Source organism: Drosophila suzukii, chromosome 3 (genome assembly GCF_043229965.1).
Source record: "Drosophila suzukii chromosome 3, CBGP_Dsuzu_IsoJpt1.0, whole genome shotgun sequence".
Classification (NCBI taxonomy): Eukaryota; Metazoa; Arthropoda; class Insecta; order Diptera; family Drosophilidae; genus Drosophila; species Drosophila suzukii.
Genome location: NC_092082.1, coordinates 11,410,139 through 11,433,512, shown reverse-complemented (window position 1 = coordinate 11,433,512; position 23,374 = coordinate 11,410,139). Strand labels below are relative to the sequence as shown.

At 36.1% G+C, this 23,374-nt stretch overlaps 2 protein-coding genes and 3 non-coding genes across 6 annotated transcripts in view; 1 reads left to right on the top strand and 4 right to left on the bottom strand.

Moving 5' to 3' along the window:
• The window catches only part of nmo (serine/threonine-protein kinase nemo), a 76,020-nt gene extending 64,255 nt beyond the window's left edge, over positions 1 to 11,765 (top strand). Inside the window, exons 4-9 of one of the 2 annotated variants that reach the window (XR_011604407.1) lie at positions 4,289 to 4,344; positions 4,927 to 5,518; positions 6,292 to 6,493; positions 6,553 to 6,646; positions 7,126 to 7,517; positions 8,954 to 11,765. Coding sequence is in view for 1 of the 2 variants with exons in the window: in XM_065864039.2 (XP_065720111.1) it covers positions 4,289 to 4,344; positions 4,927 to 5,518; positions 6,292 to 6,493; positions 6,553 to 6,646; positions 8,954 to 9,008 (999 nt within the window). In the remaining variant the exon portion in view is untranslated. The remainder of the gene's footprint in view (positions 1 to 4,288; positions 4,345 to 4,926; positions 5,519 to 6,291; positions 6,494 to 6,552; positions 6,647 to 7,125; positions 7,518 to 8,953) is intronic. The other variant, XM_065864039.2, reaches the window with a different exon arrangement.
• A 1,585-nt stretch (positions 11,766 to 13,350) lies between these two features.
• bip1 lies at positions 13,351 to 18,508 on the bottom strand. The gene is made up of 4 exons (XM_070996806.1): positions 18,236 to 18,508; positions 17,477 to 17,617; positions 15,202 to 15,487; positions 13,351 to 14,470 (listed from the first exon to the last, which is right to left on the bottom strand). Exons 2-4 carry the CDS (start codon positions 17,614 to 17,616, stop codon positions 13,661 to 13,663), a joined length of 1,236 nt encoding a protein of 411 aa, XP_070852907.1. The 5' UTR covers position 17,617; positions 18,236 to 18,508; the 3' UTR covers positions 13,351 to 13,660.
• Positions 18,509 to 20,272: 1,764 nt separating this feature from the next.
• Positions 20,273 to 20,355, bottom strand: TRNAL-CAG (transfer RNA leucine (anticodon CAG)). Its single transcript has one exon. It is a non-coding gene; the product is annotated as a tRNA-Leu (tRNA).
• Positions 20,356 to 20,627: 272 nt separating this feature from the next.
• On the bottom strand, positions 20,628 to 20,710 carry TRNAL-CAG (transfer RNA leucine (anticodon CAG)). Its single transcript has one exon. It is a non-coding gene; the product is annotated as a tRNA-Leu (tRNA).
• Positions 20,711 to 21,004: 294 nt separating this feature from the next.
• TRNAL-CAG (transfer RNA leucine (anticodon CAG)) lies at positions 21,005 to 21,087 on the bottom strand. The gene has a single exon. It is a non-coding gene; the product is annotated as a tRNA-Leu (tRNA).
• Between the last annotated feature and the right edge of the window lie 2,287 nt (positions 21,088 to 23,374).

The window sequence follows — 23,374 nt, the reverse complement described above, 5'->3', positions numbered from 1 at the left end:
TTTTTCGGCATTTTATTTTGAGGTCAACATTGATTGACTGATTGGAAAATGTACTGGCAAATTACTTTGTCGTTTTTAAATGGAAAAATCAAATCAGGAATTAATTGGATCAAAATCGAAGGGTTTAAGAGCTGGGTTCTTTAAATTATATTACTTTTTTATTAAATATTTTAACATATTTTCTTAATAGTTTGTATAACTTAGATCAATCATAATAGCCAATACTATACTAAAATATCTTCCTGCCAACCTTTTGACCCTTTTAATCCATCAAACTCTTGAATGATAGACCGCTTTTCAATAGCTTTCCACATCCACAAATAACTCCACTCATGCTTTATGCATTGCAGTTTAGCACAAATCGCTGCAAAATGTTTGCGCCCCATTATCCGTTGCCCATTTCAATTGCAAACCGAAAAAAAAATTTCAATAAAAACGATTTGCTGTTGGTTTTTTCGTTTTGTTGAATTTTATTTCTTATTGCAACGTACGTGGCGCACATTTCAAAAGCATTTCTCACATGCAACTCGAGCGAGGCAGGAGTATTTCCTCATTTTCTACGCAGACTCGAAGGTGGCAGCAAACTTTCCTACGATTTTCCCCCCACGAAAATACTCCTCTATGGAAAATTTTGCTCCCTTTTCCGCCCAAAATGATTGAGTTTGACGCGCTGGCAGCATCAATTGCATGCAAATTTTGTTATTATTCGCATTGCTTTTGCCACTCATTGCTTTTTGCCATTGAAATGTCAATTTGGTTTTGATTTCCACCATAGAAAGAAAGAAATGTGTTGTTTTTAAAGAAAAAGCTCTTGAGATATTATTTTTACAGAACAAGTATTTAGAGCAACACTTAAAAAATACAAGAAAAATGTTAGAATTTACTATTTTTATTTGACTTTTCATTAAGAATCGTGAGGAAATGCTTTATTTACTTTACAAAAACTAAATATGTAACACCACTAAAAATACAAAATATTTAATGTAATTTAATGTAAATTTTCTTGAAAGACAAATATTGAAAATCATTTTATAATTGTTACCCAAATTCTTTTAACGAAATTTGATATATATATATATATTTGATAAAACTGGTTGGTATCATCTTTTCTCCCCTTCTCTCAACTTCAAAGATACATATCTAGCAGGAAATGACCCAACAAAAAACCAAGTTGCTTTAAAAGTTTCTTGTAAGCTTTAACTAGCGAAGTGGAGTAATCAAAGGAAATTTATGTTGTTGCTTCTCAAGGTTTTTTCTTCTTTATTTGCAGCCAGCTCTTCGAGTTGTAATAGTCAATTTCGGTGGAGTTCGTCCCCTCGACAGCCCCCACTCATTTAATTAGCCAACAAATATGTGTTGACAGCTGCTGCTTGACAATCTTTTAGCTAGAAATTTGTCCCTCAGCTTGGAATGAAAATACTTGTGAAGTCGATGCGGTGACACTTTTGCTTTTGTTTTCACAGCAGACACATGGGGCTGGGGGGGAAAATTCGCTGGAAGCTGAAAACTGGGGAGGAAAACAGGAGGAAGTTGTAGACAAGAGCTGGCGCTCAGTGGGTTAAAGGGGGTGGAGGTGTTGTGTGGGTTTTGAGGTGGGTTAAACAACAACTTGCCACAGCTGCTGGTTGCAAGTTTAACACAAGTTTCACTTGTTTCTAAGTCGCTTTATTTGACTAGAATTTTTAAGATATACACGGGAATATTTTAACAAAATTTGTTAAGAAGCAAGGAATTTTCTAGAATTAGAAGTCCAGCATTTTTGTTTTAAAAACAGATTAAAAATATTTTTATAAATGCAATAAATATATTATGATCATGTTGATTAGTATTACGTAGTATTAAGATACTTTTTAATAGTAGAAAAACAACCAAAAATGTTAAAATTAATATTTTTCTTTGCCTTCGTGTCTAAGAATTCAACCCAGTTAGCTGGTAGTTTCTTTTTTTATTACTAAGTTGGTTAGCTCGCTAATTCCCCCTGTACTCCACCAATCCTCTGTGCATTTTCATACAACACTTCAAGGACACTTGAAGCTGCCTTCGGCGGTGGTGCACAATGCATAAATTTGGTTTCTGATTGCAAGCCCAAGCCAAAATGTTAATTAGCTGCAAGCCGCGCTGCACGTGAGACCCGAGACCCCAAAAAAATAAACCAGCCCGGGTAATAACAATAACAACCCGTCCGTCCGCCTCGGAAAATTACGCGCCTGCGCTGTGAAGTTAAGTGAAGTGCAGTGCAGCGAGGTGAAGTGCAGTAAATGAAGTTGACCGAAAAAGAAACTACGAAAACCATTCAGAAACACTTGAAATTCGGTTTTTTTTCCATCTTAGTATTATATTGCTTGCTTTATACCCTAACCAGAAAACTAATTGGATGGGGAAGAGATTTGGTCATGATGAGTTGGCAATATCCATAAAGCATATGTACATATGTATGCTGAATAATGAACACAAACGAACAGCTAATTATGTGGGGTCTTAAAAAATTAGAGACTATAAATATCATGTATGTATACATATAGATTGCTAGGAATGTAAAACTTCTAATACATTAAATAGAGTAACTTGATAAAGCAATTACAAAACAGGAAATATTATTAAATCTTTAAAAAAAAAAACTTATGATTGTGATAATTTATTAATAAGAAACCAACCTCATAAATACATGAGATCTAAAAAAAAATGTAGTAAAAGAAAGGCGTTAATATAAATTAAAATTCAGATAGATTTTACTTAACATTAACAGGCAATTTAAAGATCAGAAAAGGTGAAAAATATGAATATCATCAGAAATTGGGAAAAATATTTAAAATCATAATTTAATGGACTAAAAGTCAACTGATTTTATACATTAAAAAATCTTATAAAATATCTCAAGATTTCTTTAGAGCAGAAAGTGTATCTCAACCATACTTAAATTGACTACAAATCTATTCATGGTTTTTATACATCTAAAAATCACATAAAATATCTCAAGATATCTTTAAAACAGATAGTGTATCTCAACCATACTTAAATTGACTACAAATCAATTCATGGTTTTTATACATCTAAAAATCATTAAAAATCACAAAATATCTCAAGATCTCTTTGGAATAGATAGAGTATCTCAAAGGTCTTTATCCTTCACCTGCTCGCATTTGATGTTGCAAACCGCAAACGCAACAAATGCAGTCGCTAAATTACAGCAGCGGCGCAGTCGCGAAATATTACAGAATTTACGGGCTGCCGAGGCGGACAAAGAAATAAATATAAAACAAAGGCTGCCAAAGGAGCAGAACTCCAAAAGGAACCCAAGGGGGAGGCATTGGAATATCACGTCGCTCCTGTAGAGCGCAAAAAAAAATATAAAAAAAACTTTGCCACTTAAGACGGCGACGGAGATTCAGACTTGAAGACGGCAAAGGCTTAGCAGGCCAACAAAAAAAAAAAAATAAAAAAAAAGAGGAAAACCAGTAACCAAAGTTGTCGGCACTTTTTGTTGTTGCGTTCGCAGAGCCCCGCGAAAAGTGCTCAAAATTGTTGAACTGCTTTTGGCTTTGCCAACTGCCGACAAAATGCGGGCACGAGGGGGTTAAATGTGCAACATTGTGGCTGGCAACATTTTTGCTGCCGCTGCGGATTTAGGTTTTTTCCTCCTTCCCCCTTTTTTTTTTTTTTTGGTTTTGGTCACTTTACGCATTTTGCAGCCCAACCGGAGTTGTATAAATATTGTAAATTGATTTTAAATGGATGGCGGGGGCAAGGAGTTACTCCTCCTGTTAGATTTTTTGATGTGATTGCCTGCAAGTTCCTTCATCATCTCTTCACCGCAAGCGAAAATAAATCAGCGCTTGTCTGTCTGGGGTTCTTTTTACCCTCGCTTTTTTTGTGTATATGTACATATATATCTTTTTATTCTGCTGTCCATCAGTCGACGGACTTGGCTTGGGGGAGTACCATATGAAAGACCCCCAGACTTTGGCGTGTCTTGTATCTCGAGGGGTCAACAATTTCCTTGCTGATTTTCTGCTTTGTGCTTTTTTTTAACTTGCGGCATTTAATGTCCCGGCAGCGACACTTAACATGCAACTTGATTTTTATTGCAACTCCATAATTTATCACCAACCGACCGACCCCACGTAATCCCCTCGAAATGAGGTGTAAATGGATGGGTTGACGGTATTGTCTAGGGATTTTAATTTTAACTGCCAGTTCAATGACACTGCAATATTGTCAAATTCATTTATTGATCGCAAATGAGTGTGTTTTATTAATGCCTTTTTTATATTTTTAATTTATTTTACAGGTTCTCTCGGCTCTGGACATTCTACAGCCACCGCATTTGGATTTCTTTCAAGAAATGTATCCTTTTACAAACAAAAAACCCAATGAAAAGTTTTTCTTTTGCAGTTAAGAGTGTGGTAATTAGGCTAATGTGGAATTATGTGGTTTTCTAGGAACCATTTTAATTTCCTTGTTAAATAATTGGTGCTTTACATCTAGAAATTATTAGGAAAGTTTATTTTAATCTTTAAAATAATATGATATTTGTTTAACTAAATTATCAAGCTTATTTTTTGATATTTTTAATTACTTTTCATTGAACTTGAAAATTTATTAGAAGAGAAAATGAACTTCCAAAAAATACTGAAACTAAAAATGAACTGCAACTATTTTATTAATCTTTATCCTCTAGAAACTATAAAATTCGATTTTGCAAAGTGAGTTGCCTGCTTTTCAGGCGACGCAGCCGAAACTTTTGGGCTAAAAGCAAATGTAACTAATTGAAAAAGTTTTATGCACAAACAAAAAAGGCCAAAAAGAAATTATGTGGTGAAAGGAGAAAAGGGAGTTTCAAACTTTTGTTTGTTCCTCTCGCATGTCGCTATAAAATTCTATAAAATTGGTTTTCACCTTAACCCCTCCTTTTGAATCGACCAATAGCTATGTGATAACGGAGCTGCTGCAATCGGATCTGCACAAGATAATCGTATCGCCGCAGCACCTGTCCGCCGACCACATCAAGGTGTTCCTCTACCAGATCCTGCGCGGCCTCAAGTATCTGCACTCGGCCCGCATCCTGCATCGCGACATCAAGCCGGGCAACCTGCTGGTCAACTCGAATTGCGTGCTCAAGATCTGTGATTTTGGACTGGCCCGCGTCGAGGAGCCGGACCAGGCCAAGCACATGACCCAGGAGGTGGTCACCCAGTACTATCGGGCTCCAGAGATTCTGATGGGCGCCCGTCACTACTCGTCGGCGGTGGATGTGTGGTCGGTGGGTTGCATTTTCGGCGAACTCCTGGGCCGTCGCATCCTCTTCCAGGCGCAAAACCCTGTGCAACAGCTGGAGCTGATCACCGAGCTGCTGGGCACACCGACCATGGAGGACATGCGGCACGCCTGCGAGGGCGCCCGCACCCACATGTTGCGCCGGGCGCCCAAGCCGCCCTCATTCTCGGTGCTCTACACACTCAGCTCGCATGCCACGCACGAGGCGGTGCACCTGCTCTGCCAGATGCTCGTCTTCGATCCGGTAATATATCTTTAGAATGCTAACTGATTTTAGATATTGTTACATACTGGTTAAGGAAAATATCGGTCTTTGTGCCATACCATTTAGTAAGGTTTTATAGATATTTATTGTATAACTAACAACATAAGGGAATAAAAACATAATGTTAACTTAGTTTTAGATATTTTTAGAAAGATCAGTCTTTATTTTATACCATTTTGTAAGTCAAGAAAAAAGCTAGAGCTTGAGAAACCGTAGGTTTTCTAGATATTGATTGAGTTAACATAAGGGACTAAAAACATATAATGTTATGGATCAGTTTTTTTAAAAGTACAGATTTCAAACATAAAATATTTTATAAATAATGTTATAAGTATACAAAGGACTCTATTCATAAACATATCTTAAAGGTTTAATAAAACTTTAATTGGTCTTTTAAATTCGTCATTAGACAGAGATATGATTTTTGACAAAAGTTCGCTTAAAGTCGTTTTCTATTGTCTAGAATGAGAACTATCTTAAACAATCTATAGTGATAGATACTATACTTACTTCTAGTTATTAATATTTTTTTTAACTAGTATACAGTCAAACTAAATATTTAAAAATAAGTGAAAACTGAGAAACAAATTTGTATAATTTTAATAGAAAACTAAAATGAAAGAACTTTTGAAACCCCTAAAAAAGATTTGTAGTCATAGGGATAACCAGAAAAGTAGCAATTTCTAAAACTCAGTTAATATCAATCGATTGTAATTACTCCTTAATACAACTATTTCCAATTCCTCAACCAGGACAAGCGCATTTCTGTGACAGATGCCCTGGCGCATCCGTATCTGGATGAGGGTCGCCTGCGCTACCATTCGTGCATGTGCAAATGCTGCTTCACTACCTCGGCCGGAATGCGACAATATACGGCTGATTTCGAGCCCTCCGCCGGCCAGCCCTTCGATGATCTATGGGAACGCAAACTCACATCGGTGCAACAGGTCAAGGGTGAGTGGAAATCATAAATAATAATATCCAATCACAACTAATCGATTGGAAACTTGCAGAGGAGATGCACAAGTTCATAGCCGAGCAGCTGCAAACGGGTCGTGTGCCGCTCTGCATTAATCCGCAGAGTGCGGCCTTCAAGAGTTTCGCCAGGTGAGTGGGGAGTTCCCGGCCAAGGCCTCCAAAGAGTTTTCCCACCTAAAGAAAAAAACCCCTTAAAATTTTCCTCACCTCTGCACGCAGTCCCGTCCTCTTTTTTACCCCCAACAACTTTTTTAAAAATTTAACACTTAGTCAAAATTGTAAACCTTGTTTTTTACTTTCTATACTCTTATGTTACAATTGATTTCTTATTTTTTGTTTGAATAATTGACCATGGCTTCCGTGTAATGCTCTCTCTCTCTATATTTTGAACCTGTTCCACTTAATTGTCGTACCTTTACCAAAACCCCCAAAACCACCCCACTCGAACTATCTCTATATAACTCTCTACCCCCAACGAACTACGTTTATAATTTTGTAACCTTATTTTTAAATGATCTTTTTCGTTTGTTCTTTTATTTTTGTTGTTCAACATGGATATTAATCTTGAAATTTCTATTAAATCGAATCGTTATATTTGCGTTGTTAAGCCAATGAGAATGAGAAAATCTACTACTACTACCACTACCACTACTACCACTACAACTTGCACTGCTGCTCCTGCCGCTGCTCCAATCCGCCGCCGCCTACTGTTGTTGCGCTGCCCTCGAGAACCGATCCAGATCCAGATCGGGATCGTTATCCAGAGATCCAAGATACTAGGCGCGCGAGATCTCCTCTCACTAGAACGATATACGATCGATATACGATCTAAAAAACGCAGAAGTCACAAGATACTATCCGAAATCTACCGAATGATTGAAGAATGAAAATGATATAAATGAAAATGAAATATGCAAGCACAGCCAAGTCAAAAGATACAATAATACAGATACAGAAAATGAGGCCTCGGGGCGGCAACTGTCTCTCTACTCCTTCTTAGGTCTGTTGATAAAGCGAAAACCTTACTAAATATTTATTTATTTAGTTTATCTCCTTTTTTGTTCATATCTTTTCATCTATTTTCCTACCTTATGCAAATGTGTATAAAACCAAAACGAAAAAAAAACAAAAACAAACAAAAAAAACGATAAACTTCTTTAGTTTTAACTTTTTCTTTATTATTAACTTTTAATTATGATTTATAATTTTAATATCATTAATGGGTATTTTTGCGTAACTATTTTTGTGTACATAAATGTTTTCTTAAACCAACAAAAAAAATTACGGCATTATAACCAGAAGCATTATAAAATTGTTTACAAATGTCGCACAGAAAATTGAGAACAAAATTGGCAAGGCAATTATTGGTAAAATGAGGAAAAGGATGAATAACCAGAGACATTTTCAACTATTTTATAAAGTCAATAAATCGAATCCAATTGATAAAAAAAATGATAATGCATATAACCAGCTCCATAATCAATTTTGTGTTTATGTTTTGTGTTCGCATTCAACTCATATATCTATATATACTATATATTCGTAATCGTGTACAGCATACAGATTTCATCCAGTAAACTAAGCCCATATGCACCCACAGACCATATTCCCTACATGTTCAAAACCTGCAATCATTCCCATAGCAAATGTACTGCACACTTATCATAAAAAAGGATCTATTGAAAAGGCATTAAACACCTCCAAACAAAAGACTTAAACCATTGTAAAGCGTACGAAAAATATAGGAACTTGATATTTTGATTTAAGAAACTATGAAAAACAATCAGCATCTAACTAAGAAATAAAAAATATATGTCTTAACTGTCAAAGAACTAATATAATTTGTTTTCATCTTGTAAATAATTCGTGCACCAATTCAAAACATTAAGATCAGTCATTGTCCTGCATAACCCTAAAAAATATTCCTAATCTAAGCAGGTTTAGCACACGCCTTCAAAAATACCATTCATTTGCTTGGATCAATTTAAGTAAATTCAAAACTGCACAGAAAATCATGCAATATAATATTTGTACAATTTGCAGTGCAGCTGAGCAGCAGTGACAAAGAAAGAACTGAAGTAGTTTTAAACGCTTGAACAACTACCACTCAATGACTTTTGATTATTATGATTAACAAACCAAAACTTTTACTTTGTACTCTAAGCCCCTCTCCAAACCCGAAAAAAAACTCTATGTAGTTCTATTTTGTACATTTTCATTTCATGTTTTGTTTTAAGATTGTTTTTTGATGGGAGCTATTTTGGTATTTTGATTGTATTTTGTCTTAAATTTGAAGCTTTAAATGTTTTCAATAACATTTACGTTGTACATGGCATGAAATAACTAATCTAGATGTTAATCCAAAAAAATCCAACTATTATAATTCGGTATTAAAATTTGTTTATTTTATCATTTTTCCCCCCACTTGGAATTTAGTTCGACCGTGGCACATCCTTCGGAGCTGCCGCCCTCGCCTCATCAATGGGAATGACGGCAAAATGAGGCGATTGCTGCCTAAAATCGAAACAAAAGCAACACAGCCAAACGATAGACCCTCGCCGTCGACAAAAAGGAGGAGAGGAGTCGATCCCCAGTCCAAATAGAACCCTCAAAAAACCCTCAACAACCCTCGAAAACCCAACCCAACCCAGAGATAACTCAGCCAGGAACAACGATTGAATAATTTTTAAGCGCCAAACGGCTTTTAAGTGGGCGTTTGTCTGTTTGAAAGTTAAAGCATTCCACCACCGAAATTAACTAAAAAGGAAAACAAACAAATATTTAATAATACTATAGACAAACAAATATTGTAACGTAACTCAACTGAAACTAGTCTAAACAACAAAACTGTAGTTAAAGCAGCAGCAGCAGCGACACAAAACCAGCAAGTTTAAAGTGAAGGAGAAATATTACAAGAATTAATATGAGAGAGATGAAGCGAAGGATATTCTACGCACTAAAAGCAAAGCGTAGCTAAAAAAATAATATTAGTTTTTTGGCAACAAAGCAGACATATTTTGTTGTGCTTGACAAGAATTGGAAGAGTTAATCGAAAATTCGAATTAAATGCAAATGCAAAAACAACACAAAAATGTTTTATGTTAAGCTCCTAAGAAATCTATGTATATGTAAATTAATTAGCAACACACACACACACACACAGACATCGTATTCATGATATACAAATATGCTTAACTCTTAAATATATCGATATATATATTTAAAAATAAAATAGTAACAAAATGCACACAAATCCAAAATTTGTTTGCCAAAATTTACCTCAAGCGATAAACCTTTTCATCCATTAAAAGGATAATTTCATTTTCTGTATGCTTACGAAAAATATATTAAACAAAATGATGTGTAGCAACAGCTAAATGTGTACTAAGCGCTAAACAAAAACAAATTTATTTGAAATTATGCAAATATTTTCATTTACACAAAACGTTTGAAGCTTCAATTTTGAAACTGGTTTCTAGATATGTACTCTTAAATGCATCTGACCACAAAAAAGGCGGTCAGGCCTAACTCAATATTAGGAAAAAAAAAGATAAATATTTGATGAAATTAGTTCAAAGTTTCAACTGTCGACTGAACAAAAATTACAATATAAATTAATATAAATATAAATTAAACGATTTCAACTTAATTTAGTTATGACAATTTTCGCTTTGATAATAGTTTGTTAAGCTTTTTAAACATACTTTTCATAATTGTAAACTAACAAATAAACAAAGGAAAAACCAACAAGTGGACGACGCACTGCCCCCAGTGAATGGTTCGGGCGGATCGAAACCAAATGGACGGAGGGATCGAATTCCATACTCATCCTAGAAGTCCAAAGGCACCGCCCGGATCAATTCGATTTTAGTTGATATGTATACTTTGCTTTTAGTTGATTACCATGTAATATAGTTTAATTTTCGACTAACTACACCTCTGTCTCTCTCAATGCTCATCGCTATAGGCTATAGCTAAGGTGCAGGACAGGATCGGTTATAGAGGATCAATTGCTAAGGCCTCGGCTGCCCAGAACATTATATATGTTTAAGACTGAGTTTTCTCATTTGACGACGACGATTGAATGATTGAGGATATGCAATATAAAATTCACACAATTCTTTTACTTGAAAGGGTCAAAATTAATTTGATGTAGCTTAAGCACTTAAACGAAATTAAAAATGTATACCGTATATGTGTATTTTGAATGTCTTTTGTCTTCAATGTTTAGAGCCAAAACAATGCATGAAAATATTTAATCGAAAACAAAACGACGATGAATTAGAAAAAGCTCTCGAAGAAGTTAAAACTGAAGCTAAACTAAACTTTCCTCTTCTTCAATTCTCTTAACTGTGCTGCTTTCTTATGTATGTAGTTATTAATTATATAGCATTATATATATTAACCGATATATATACATGTATGGATTAGCGTAAAAAACAAACGAAAACAAAACAAAAAACAAATATGAATTCAAAACTTTCACGGAGATCTCATAGCAAAAACAAAACGAAATGAAAGAAAAGAAAGGCAAAGGAAATCAGTGTGCAAAAAAGTAGAATTTCTTTTCAACTTTTGTTTATAACTAAAGTTTTTCTTAACCGTAAATATATAGAGTACAGATTAGAGATTACCGATTACCTATTACCGATTGTTTTCCCTTCATTTGACCAGAGACCGACACAGAGACACACTCGAATGCAAGTTAAATTGACAACTACATTAACATCATTTACATGTCTAAGCACCATACTCCACATAGAGGTACATATATAAATATATAGCTACGCATACGGATAGTTAGTTTTCGGTTCGGTTTAGGCACCGTGTACATAGCATTATCTCCACACCCCCCCACCAATAATTAGCCCACATCTCTCTCTAGCTCAGTAAGACGGTTAGCTATGCGGTAATACGAGTACGATAAGAAATGGACATGTACATTATACTACACACATAGCACAACCCTCAATTGGAGCAGGTCTGAACTAAAATATAAAATAAAGTAAATCACACTCGATATATATATATGCCTATATAGGATGTATGATTTGGAAGAGAGCGACTTGGGTCGCCGAAACCTCCCGTTCGAAATGAGTTCATAAGTTAAGATCAACTGTAACTGTAAACTGCATTAGTATTTGACTTGTAAACCGATTTATGGATCATTCTTAACTATATATATTAGATACGTATTATGCATTAATTTACGTTAACTGAGAATAAAACAAAAAATTGTGTAAACTGTTTGTATAAAAAAAAAATAAGAACAAAACAAAAAAAAGAAGAAAACGAATCAATTTTGTTTCATTTGTCGCATTACTTGAAGTGGATCCAACCCAACCCAATGCATTTGCTAATTAGAATTTATAGCTATGTAACACAGTGAAAACCCGACAACTAGCACCTACTATATACGATATGTGTATGTATATGTATGGACAATATTTGAGATTAAAACCACACACCACACAATTCTTCAAGTTTGTATTAGAGTACAGGTAAAACGACAGCGTTCCATGGAAATGAAAAACCTTTGGATGCCACTTATATATTTAACCATTTGAATATTAACCAAATATGTATGGGATATAAACCTATAAAATTGGTAAGAATCTATGGGGACATTTTTGAAACTAGAATTGGTCAAGATTGGTAGAGTAAACCATAAAAATGATCGCGCTCAGGTTATAAATTGTAAAAATTAAAAACACTCCTATATATACGAAATAATTCTATAATTCGCATAACATATAGATAACCATATAAATGTATGTTTAACACGTTTAACAAAAGGCTGTTTGTAGAAATTGTGACACAGTTTTTTTAACCCGAACCCATTACTAACCGATGATTAACCAACTCGATGTGTAAATGCAAATGAAGAATGAAACATCTTCGACTTTACAGTAAATGTAGTTGCTTACACTTGCCAAAAAAAATATGGCTGCTTTTTGCACTTCGAGAAAATTGTGTAAATACTAAAGAAAATGATAAATATAGTAATCGTCGCACATAAATTTAGAGAAAACTTTGTGATTGCTTCTCATTGATGATAATGACATAACTGTTTCGTAGAGAAATCTAAAGGCAAATATTTTTTCTTATAAACATCATGTAAAAACACTTGATACGCTAACCGACAAAAAAAAAGAGGCGAACGCTAAATGTAGGTCACACCAAAACGTAGTTAACAAACACGATATAAGGGTATATAAAAAACCTATAACCACTGAAAATCGATGGCAGATGCTTAACCCAAAATACGATAAACGAGTATATGTGTATGGAAAATTTGCTAAATGTTGTAAAAAGTATATTATGCGATTATAATTGTAGCACTCGAAATGGAATCTCTCCACTCATGTAGAAATCCTCATCCAGTAAAAGCACGCAACAAAGTTCCCTAATACTTTACACACGATTTGGTTTCCTCGACCCGCAAGCTAAATTAAACATTAACTGTTTAAATGTATATATGTAATGTATTAACCACATTAACCAGATACTAACTGAAACGAAACTAAGAACCCAGAAAACTTACTTGTGTAATTTACATGGAAATCGTTAAGACACACTAACCATTGTATTAACTAAACTAAACCACACTAAATAAACCCGCATTAGACTTACTAAATATTATTATAACGTAACTGAAAAAAGAAAGAGTATGGATGACAAAACCGTAAAAAATGCTTTCAAACTAAATAAAGTTCTTTGGAATTACAATGCAAAAAAAAAAAAACAAAAAGATACGAAAAAAACAAGTGGTACTTTTAATGGGGAGTGGTAATTTATAATCATATTCGTTTATTTTCCCAAAAAACAACACATTATTCATTGTTGAGCTTAAATCAAGCTTTCATATATTCAATATAGAAAAGTCTTCAATTCTGGTAATTAGTTGTATGGCTTTAAACTTTCAAAATGTACCCATATCCAGGGGTAATATCAAATTTTGGACTGGCTTACTCATCTAAATGGGGAGCTGCATCAGCTCTGCGTTGGCTTATACAATAAATTGGTTTCTGCATCAGTCTTAGACAATGTAATGAAATGCCTTCTATATGTACGCTTCTTTCGAAAATAATGGTAACTTTTTCACATGAAATGGAAATTAAATTGGTGTTGAAATACTGGTAACTAATCCTTATTGCCGTAGATACTGTAGCTCTTTTCAACGAAGATCTGGATGGAACGCTTGACGTTCTGCTTGTGTGGCTCGGGCAGCTGTTCCAATTTAGGAAGGATCTTCATCAGGAAACGGAAGTCGGGCGATAGATTTATGTTCATCTCGATGTCCTGTGAATTCATTTTCTCATCCAAGTTCTCGGTCTTCAAGGTCTTGGCACTCGGAATTGGAAGTGGCATCGGGATGGGCGAAGGCACGGGACTTGGAGTGGGTGTGACCTTCACAAAGTTAGTGGGATTCTTCTTGGGCGGCAGTGTTATATGTGGTCTAGGATTGTTGACCACTGGCTTGGACTTGGCTACCACTGGACTTGGCTTGATCTGCTTCTGTTCCTTGTCTTGGATGCGGTTCAGTATTTCAGGCAGTAGTTTCTCCAAATGCTGGGTGAGATTGGCCTGCGGCTTGTCGGTCATAATCATCAGTTTCTGGCCCGCTGCCTCTTTGTCCTGCTCCACGACCACGAACATCTTGCGCTTCTTGGGCTGTCCATTGAGCTCCGTTGTAAGACCCTTGGTCTCATCTGACTTTTCGGTGATCAGGTAAAGCTTCCTTTTCTTGGTCTGACCGTTCTCCAAGCGGTTCAGTCCATTCTGGGAATCCTCTAAGGCGGATAGTGGTAACGAGGCTTCATAGTCGGAGTTTATGGACTGGACGTCGCTGGAGGCCGAGGAGCTAATGGAGTGGGAACGCTGGGGCATGGGCATAATGCTGGTAATGGGCTTCTGAGCCTGGTGGTTCTTCTCCAGATGTCTAGTGGGGTTCTGTTAGAATTTAAGTTTAGTTTTATTAGGTGTGTCAGTAAATATGGAAAAACTTTTCTAGCATTTAATATACTATTAGAATATGCTATTTATCTAAAATTTAGTGTGCTTTAAAGGGTGTCGATCGCACTATGAAACATTAGAATGAAACTGAAGTTTTTGTTTCATTTATTAAGTAATACAGAGGGTAGGAAAGTAGTAAGTTCATAGCAATAAAAAAAAATCCGAAAAATAACAAAAAAAAATTTTTTATATTAAGTAATTCAGGGGGTATAAAAGTAGTGGGTTCATACCATTAAAAAAAAGAAAACAAAAACCGAAAAGCAGCAAAAATTTATTTTGTATTTTAAAATAATTAAGGGAATGAAGATTGTGATGACTGGGCGACGAATATTTTTTTAATTATCTTTGGAACTTGAAACTTATTATTATTAAGTTTGGTAAGTGGATTCAACAAAAGGTATACAAACAGAATTGAGGGAGATTATTCAAATAATATCAATCGTAATAAATTTTTTTTAAATTTTAAAGATGGTCAGCTTTTAACTTGTTTTCAAAAAAAAAACTCTTAGTTTCTTATGATATGAATATTTTGCTTGATACATATGAAAATTTTGAATAATAAGTCTAAAGTTCCCTTTTCTTGAGCTTGCTTACTAGTTAGGGTAATGAATGTTAAATTACCAACCCCTATGAAAGCTTAACTTTGGTGTTCCTTCTGTGTTACTCACCTCCACAAGTTCAATGGTGGTATTGTCCACCGGTGACTTGGGCGCTCCTGTTCCTGTTCCTGCCCCTGTACCACCTACAGATATGACAGTTCCGCCATTACTGGGTAGTACTACTCCCGCTCCCTTGGAAGACGAGGCCTTGCGCAGCGGCGTCATCTTGATGCGGGTCTTGGCCATCTCCTGGCGTTGGCTAAAGTGTCTGAAGCAGATGCGCAGCTTTTGGAGGCCGCCGAGTCGATCTACCAGTTTATCGCTGACTCCGAAGTGACGCAGCCAATGGTGGCAGCTGCAACGAGGTAATTGCATTATTGACTACTATTACTAACCACCGAAAGCTCCAATTAGTGCTCTTTCTGGGGGGGAGAGCTTTTCTCCTTAATTTAAGAAGTTATCACAAAAATAAAAAAGCATACCAATTATCAATGGAAAAGAGACGATGAGCAAGTTAGTTGCGATCGGTTGCGCGGTTCTTTGTTTAATGATTAAACTGAAAAATATGAAACTGCATTGGAGTTTCGTTTTTGTTCTTGTTCTTGCGACGCTTTTAAATTAGATCCGACTTTCGCTCTCCGCTCTCACTTTGCTCTCTCTCTTTTGGGAAAAGTTCTTAAAAAAGTTTTAGTTGCAATAAAAAGCTCATGTTATGCTTCTTTTGCGTGTGCAAGCGAGAGGGAGCGCTTTCGTTCGCTCTCACTCTCTCGCTCAGCGGAAGTTTCGCCGGGAATTGTTATTGTTTTTTTGTTGTTTTTGCTTTTGTTGCAGCTTCTGCAGCTAGGCGAAACAGCAACAACTCTGGAGTTCGGAGTTCAGGGTGGACCCAATCATGTTGGGAAACTATTGTGCAGGTCAGGAACCTTAACCTTTTTGAGGTTTACCCGCGTGGTAAACTAAAAGTAGGTTTTAAATTCTAAATTTGTATGAGTTTTCCAGTCTAACACCTACTATGCGGACGAAAAAATGTGTCTTATTTTGGATTTATTAGTGTTGTATTTACCCCCTTTTTGATATTTTTTTGTGCTAGATAAAATGTAATCTAATTTTTGAAAAAAAAAAATTTATTTTTAAAAACGATTGATTATACCTTTAAGGCTAGTTTAAACTTTAAAGGAATCAGGGCTCTAATTGATTTTTATTATGCTTACTTTCACATCTCAAGTAGACCAAATATAACACAACAACTCTGTGTGTTGTAGGTCCCAGTAAAAAAAAATTACCAAATAAAACTGTGAAATTCACACCCGTCAAAAAACATTTTTACGAAAGATGTGAACTTACTAATTGTCTTTTTTCATTCAGCTTTAAAATTGTTGATTTTCTGAACTTGTCGACAAATAATAGTGAATGAATAATCACTCGTGAATGTGAATTAGATAATACAGTATCGCACTAACACCTGACAAAAAATTGCGTACATTATAATTCTTTTCAAAAAAACAAAGTGAAAATGACTTTGACTTTTTGGTTTCAAAGTACATTTAAAGATTATGCCGGTTTAGGGTAAGAGAAAAGCTTTTCTTGATAATAAATAAACTTAGTTTGTGAAGTCATGGGAATTTCCGGAAGTTTATTTATTGAAGAAATGTTGTAGGAGGAAAAAAGAATATACCTATGATATTATTTGAAACAGAGAAAGGGTTTAAAATTCATTTGTGACCTTAACTTTTTATCAGGTCTAGAACCTACTGGTCCACTCTAAACTCCATGGCCAATGCCAAGTAACTTTGGCAGACGGAGTCGGAACTTTATTTTTTGCGCACCAACTGCAGAAGCAGAGGTGAGGAAGCTAGGAAAAATAAAAGAACTTCACGGCCAGCAGAGCGCATTTGTGTCTGCATTTACATTTCCATTTACAGGAGAGCGTGAGAGCTATAAATAAATGGGAGTCTGAATCTGAATCTGAATCTGGGACCTACCCCGCCCACCCACTGCCCCGCCCACATCGGCATTATTGCATTTCAGATTTGTGCAGTGCAATTTCTGCCACCATGGCATTGAAATTTTCCTATGAACATGATGCACTTCTATGCGAGAGAGAGGGTTCAACGACCTTTGACTGGGAGTATCGGTATCAGACGAAGAGGAAGAGGAAGAGAAAGAGGAGGAAGCACTGAGCTTCGGATTTCATTGGTATGGGTGGTGAGTGGTGCTGAAAATAAAGAATGAGCACTTCTGATTCGCAATAAGCTTCGGTTCGGGTTCGAATCAATTGAAAAGCTTTTGATAGGCTTCGGAAAAACAAGTTTTATGTGTTTATTTGGGGGATTGAACCACTCACCGATCGGCATCGTGCACTGGAAAACGACGCAACTCATTGGGCTTCACACCCCGGCAGCCCATGAGGCAGGTCCTGGAGGATGATGGTGATGAAGCACCGGGATTCAGCGATACGGCCTGGCATATCCGCAGAGTGCTCATCCTACAAAAAAAGATATCATATTACATAAAAAATAATATATCAGTTTTCCGGTTAAATTTTAGAAATATTAGCACATTACTCTTATCTTCATTAATTTTTAAGAAAAATGTAGAATGCATCCTCAAATTAAATTTTTCCTGACCTTTTTTTCCCATACTCAGTTTATAACTTAACTTTTTAAAGGACTTAGTGTCATATAAATAATGTTACTACTATAAAGACATTTTATAAGATGAAATGTATATCCCAGACCTAGCTAGAAACATACATACTTACAATTGATCAAATACTTTTATGTTATACTATACTATTTAATTGAATAACATTACCTCCCCAAATTACTCATATTGTATAAATTTCCTTATGTATTTATTTTAATAAGAAAAGAAAAACTGAACTTTAGCTCTTTTTTGAGTTTGAGTAAAAGCTTTCTTTGCGTTTGCTGCAAGTAATAAAGCTCCAATTAGATGCACAGGCCAAGAGAAAGCTTTTGGATAACTGGAGCTTGCATTACGAGTCCCGCGTGGTCTTACATTTTACAAAACGGCATGAAATTAAATATTTACGACCCTAGTTGCTCGCTCTTATCAAAGGTAAATAGGTAAATAATTAACTCACCTGTCACCTGTGGCGTCTCTTTGAAGTATCTTCGCTTCGTTTGCCGGTCGTGGGTTGAATAACCCTTCTATTCTTGTTCTTGTTATTATTATTGTGCGCTTTTCAAAAAAAAAAAGAACGATGGAAGGAAGCTTTCGGTTGCGGGACTTTGAATTCAACTGTCGCCGATTGAAACAATTGGTAAGAAATAAATTCTTATTCTAGGATCTGCTAATTACCGAACTCCGATTACTAATTACGTTCTGCATTCTATACTGCGCTACGTCACTCGTGGGGCCCGACTGTCGAAAGCTCCGGCTGCGTCACGCTAAGGCTGCGCAAAGCTCGGTTTGGAGAGCGAGCTTTGCACCCATGCGTGCGAGATCTTCGCCGAAAAGCTCTGTCGCAGGCTGAGCTTTCAATCGAGCACAGTAAAAACTCCTTAGAATGTAACTTATAGAAAATTGGTTTTTATTAGTGATTTAAGGAACCATTTTTTCACCAAATCCTTAAATCCTTTTAAGGACCTTTTAAATAGTATAGTGTTATTCAATTCAAGAAAGTAAATAAAAAAATTAAATGAGAACAGTTATTTAAACTATAGGAAAAAGATTTTATGTTATCGAAAGCACATTTTGGGAAATATAAGTAAAATATTTAAATTTATAAATTAAATGTTTTTGCAATAATTTTTATTTTTAATAAAAGTGGTAGTTGCTTGTGTATTCATATAACAAATACAAATAATATTAATTTTTTTCAAATTGAAAAATGTATTCGAAATTGAAGATACTTCTTCGGAACCGTGCTTTTTTTATATTTTTAGAAAAATGTTTAGAGATCCATCCAAACGTTTAGATACAAATTTATTAGCGATTCTTATAAGTTTTATACTTTAATTTGAAACTGATAAATGTATGCAACCAATTTAAATCAAGTAAATATTTTTCTTGGCTTGGCTTAGAACGTTCTCCAAGAAATTAGCATTTAGATAGCATTTGCGCTTATCAACATTGAGTGCCATAAATTTGAGGCATTGCTGGGCCGCCAAGTTTGCCATCCCATAATTAATTAAAAGTGTTAAAAGCTTTTCCATAAATAAAGATACCAAGAGCTGCAGGTGTTGGATCGGGGCGTGCTTTCAAACGATTTTCGTACATTAATTACGGCTTTACAATTTGCGACTGGCAGCCTTCATTTGGATATTTAAAAGCCAATCAATTGGCGGTTCGACGAAGTCATAAATTTCAATGGGCGCTCATCAGTCGGAGGAAAAGAGCCCCTCTGAAAAAAAAAACAGGGGCGTCGGGCCGAAGATAAGCATCCACTTGTCACATCACTCATATTTCCAACAGACGTCAATTTGCATTGTCTGTGGAAATTGCAGCCTGCCGCTTGCAACTTGCAACTTGCCACTTGTCACATGCCAATTGACCCATTCGCCTGTTATGGCCAGGCCAGCCTCAATTTTCCAAGTGCGCTAAGGCGAATTAAATTTTAACGGCTAGTTTTACAGCGCTCTTTTATTTTAGCCAGCCAAATTGTCATTTGTCGTGGCCAGTTGATTGCGTTTTACGACGACCGACAGCAGCATAATTACAGATGGGCCATTTCTGATCTGTTTTCCCAAGAACAATTGTGAAAACACGAACTGAGTTACTGAGTGTGGGCCGCATTCGAGAACGCGCTCAGTCAGCATTTTAATTTCTGTCTGATTGAGCTGGCGAAGTAGAAGTGTGTGCCGGCGATGCCAGACGGCGATAATTCCCATGGGGCCAGGCTCCACTCCATCCATCGCCTGTGTGGTCTCTCTACTCGTATATCTGTCTGCCCGACAGCCGGGGGCAATCGCTAACTGGCAGCCGATTATGTGATTGGAATATTGACAATTAGGCGGTTACAAATTGATTTACTTGTAATTTTTATGGCGCCCCTGAGGGGAGAATTCGCTTGTTAAACCTTGCTTATGGATGCTCCGAACGAGAAAGGGATCATTGTAAGGGGGTCTAAAAAAATTATAGAACGTTTTGGCTGAGTGAAGCAAAACAAAAAAATCTTTGTCAGAAGTGGGATTCGAACCCACGCCTACAGAGTAGACTGCGACCTGAACGCAGCGCCTTAGACCACTCGGCCATCCTGACTCTTGAGAACCGTTGGGCCAAAATTCATTTTGGTTGGGTGACAAATTTGGTTACAGTACATCCTCGATACAGAGAATCTATACAGATCAAAAATATAAATAAATCTGTCCATTTTTCACAAAAAAAACTGAATCAGTACTTTTTTACACATAAAAAACTCCAAATAAACATTGTTAACTACATAGTGTGGGCATTGCATTTTATATTCAATATTTCACACTCACAGAATTTTATAAACAGAATGCATTTTAAAAAGTAAAAGAAAAAAATCTTGTCAGAAGTGGGATTCGAACCCACGCCTACAGAGTAGACTGCGACCTGAACGCAGCGCCTTAGACCACTCGGCCATCCTGACTGTTAAACTAGCGAGTGCCAATTCCCAGTTTGATCGAGGGCGAGTGTGTTCTTAAGTATGTTTCTAATTTTCTAAATTAAGTAATCAAAAAAAATGTAAACAAAAACAAAACGGATAAAAAGAAAAAGTGATTTTAAGCATTTATATATGGGAGTTACAACCACAAATTACAAATTTTGATTGATTCTAAAAGAACTCATTTTAATATATTCCTTTTCATAGACTATGTAAATTAAAAATAAAATTATATGGATAATTAAGCAATTAATTAAGAAATAAAAAACAAAAAAGTCTTGTCAGAAGTGGGATTCGAACCCACGCCTACAGAGTAGACTGCGACCTGAACGCAGCGCCTTAGACCACTCGGCCATCCTGACAGTTGTTGCTCGGGTGTCAAAAGACCTTTCCGACTCGCCGGCGTTTGCAAAGTGCTGCGGCGGCATCAAGCATACGCCGTGTATAACACATGTTTGAAAATCGGACTTAACACTTTGAACCTGCTGCCCACACTCGACTGCACTTTCGATGAATTATTATAATCGTCGGCCCAGAGGCGAAGACAAATTGCCGCTCCTCGCGTCATGGAAAGGTGTGTACGGACAGACAAGACACGAAATCAACATGCAGTCGATGGCAGTGATAATAATAAAAAGCAGTCGAAATCGGGTCAACGTCATACATCACACCGTGCAGATTGGCAAGTGTCACTTTTTATATATGATTCGATTTGTTGGCCAACCAATGGCCGTTGTGGAAAAGGTTTGCCGAGGGGTTCTGGCGATCAAAACGGGAGTAATTAAGTTGTAGTTTTTCGGTTAGCTGGCTAAACTGGCAAAATGTCAACTAGCCCAAAGTGCGGACCGCTTGACATTTCACACGCAGCTGCAGTTGCTGTTTTGTTTTTAGTTTTTTATTTTATATTATTTTTTACAGCAGCAGCAGCAGCAGTTACTGGTCGCACGCACTTTCAATGCATTTCAATTAGTTGCAGTCGCACAGCCGCTCCACTTTGACTTTGAGTGCCCGCACTGGATATTTTCCATTTTTACAGACTGATGGCAGACACTTGATAGGCCCCAGCGTATGTTAATCGGCCGACTCGACCTGACAGCCCAAGTTAATTAAAGTTTTCGCTCCCCACAGCCACCCAGCATACTCACAAAATACATATATGTATGTTTAAATAATTCCCATTAATTTACTTGTTAGCAGCAGGCACTTCTCAAACCACCTCAATTGCACTCGACTCATTATGATTAATGATCGTCGGGGTACAAGAATTGTTTGAAGAAACCACTGTGACCCACAAATGGTGACACATTTTCTTGTTGCCACTCGAAATAGAATTAGCAAATTGCCCGAATGTCAATCAAGCGTCATCAATCAAAATTTGTGCTACTGTCAACTCGATCACAATACAAATATAAATAAGCGCAGCCCAGCGGGCTGCAACAGTTGGGTGCAGCTGAAATATTTAACTGGAGGTTGTAAATTACCATAACAATTCTGAATTCTGGCCAGCTATGTGGGTCAACAATGGAAAATCCCCTCCCGGCCAGGCCAAAAACCCCATGATATGTCAGCAGAGTTGTTAGCACAGCCGCACAAAGGTTAAAATGAGGCATTGAATGAGTTTCCCACTTCGAGCCGATGCAAATGGAGTTTGGATTAAGCTAACACCCCGATTACCTTGGGTCCGTCTTTATATGGGTTCCATAGAGCAAGTCACTTGATGAAGATATTGTCTAGCTACGAAAGATTTAATCCGTCTTGATTCTGTAAAGTTCTGTAAAGTTTTGTGGGCGGGGAAATCTTTATAACTCATTTACCTCTGATACCAAGTGATAAATGGCTGTTCCGCAGCAGAGAACAGCCAAACGACACACGTTTATGGTTGCTTTGATTTATTGGGTTATTTACTGTGAATGCATTCATATTTAAATGGGGTCTTTCAATTTTATTTATCTGACCACATTTGCATTTAAATTTTAAGAAAAAGAAAATGGTAAAGGTTAATGCTTTCAAACTCTATGGAAATTATTCTGATAATGAAGGAATAACGAACATATTCTAATGATTTATAAGAACCTTAAAGTATAGCATCTTTTAAAGTGGAGCATTATTATCAAACTTGATATTCACCTGTCTTGCCAATCCCACTTTTTTTTCCATTTCAATTAACATTTTAGGAAATAACAAATGGTAAAGGTTAACGGTTTTAAAAATTATGAAACACATTCTAATAATTTTAAAAATATTTATAGAAATAAATAGAATCATTTAAAATGAAACATTATTATCAATCTTGATGATATACCCCTGTCTCGCCAATCCGTCTTTTTATTCCACTTCAATTAATATTTTAAGAAAATGATAATGTTAAAGGTTATTTCTTTCAGAAGTTATGGATCATATTCTTATAACAACGCTGTTAAATGACTTATAAAAAACTGAATTTAATGACTAAAAAACAACATGGATCTAAATAGAAACATTTAAAATGAAATATGATTATCAAACGTGATGATCGCCCATCCCACTTTTATTCCACTTCAATTAATATCCGATTCCCCAACAAAAACTCCCCATAATATTTCAATTAGTGTTCGATTGATCCAACTCCGACGGGGAAGTCAATGCTCCTTTTCAAGTTCAAAGTCAAAA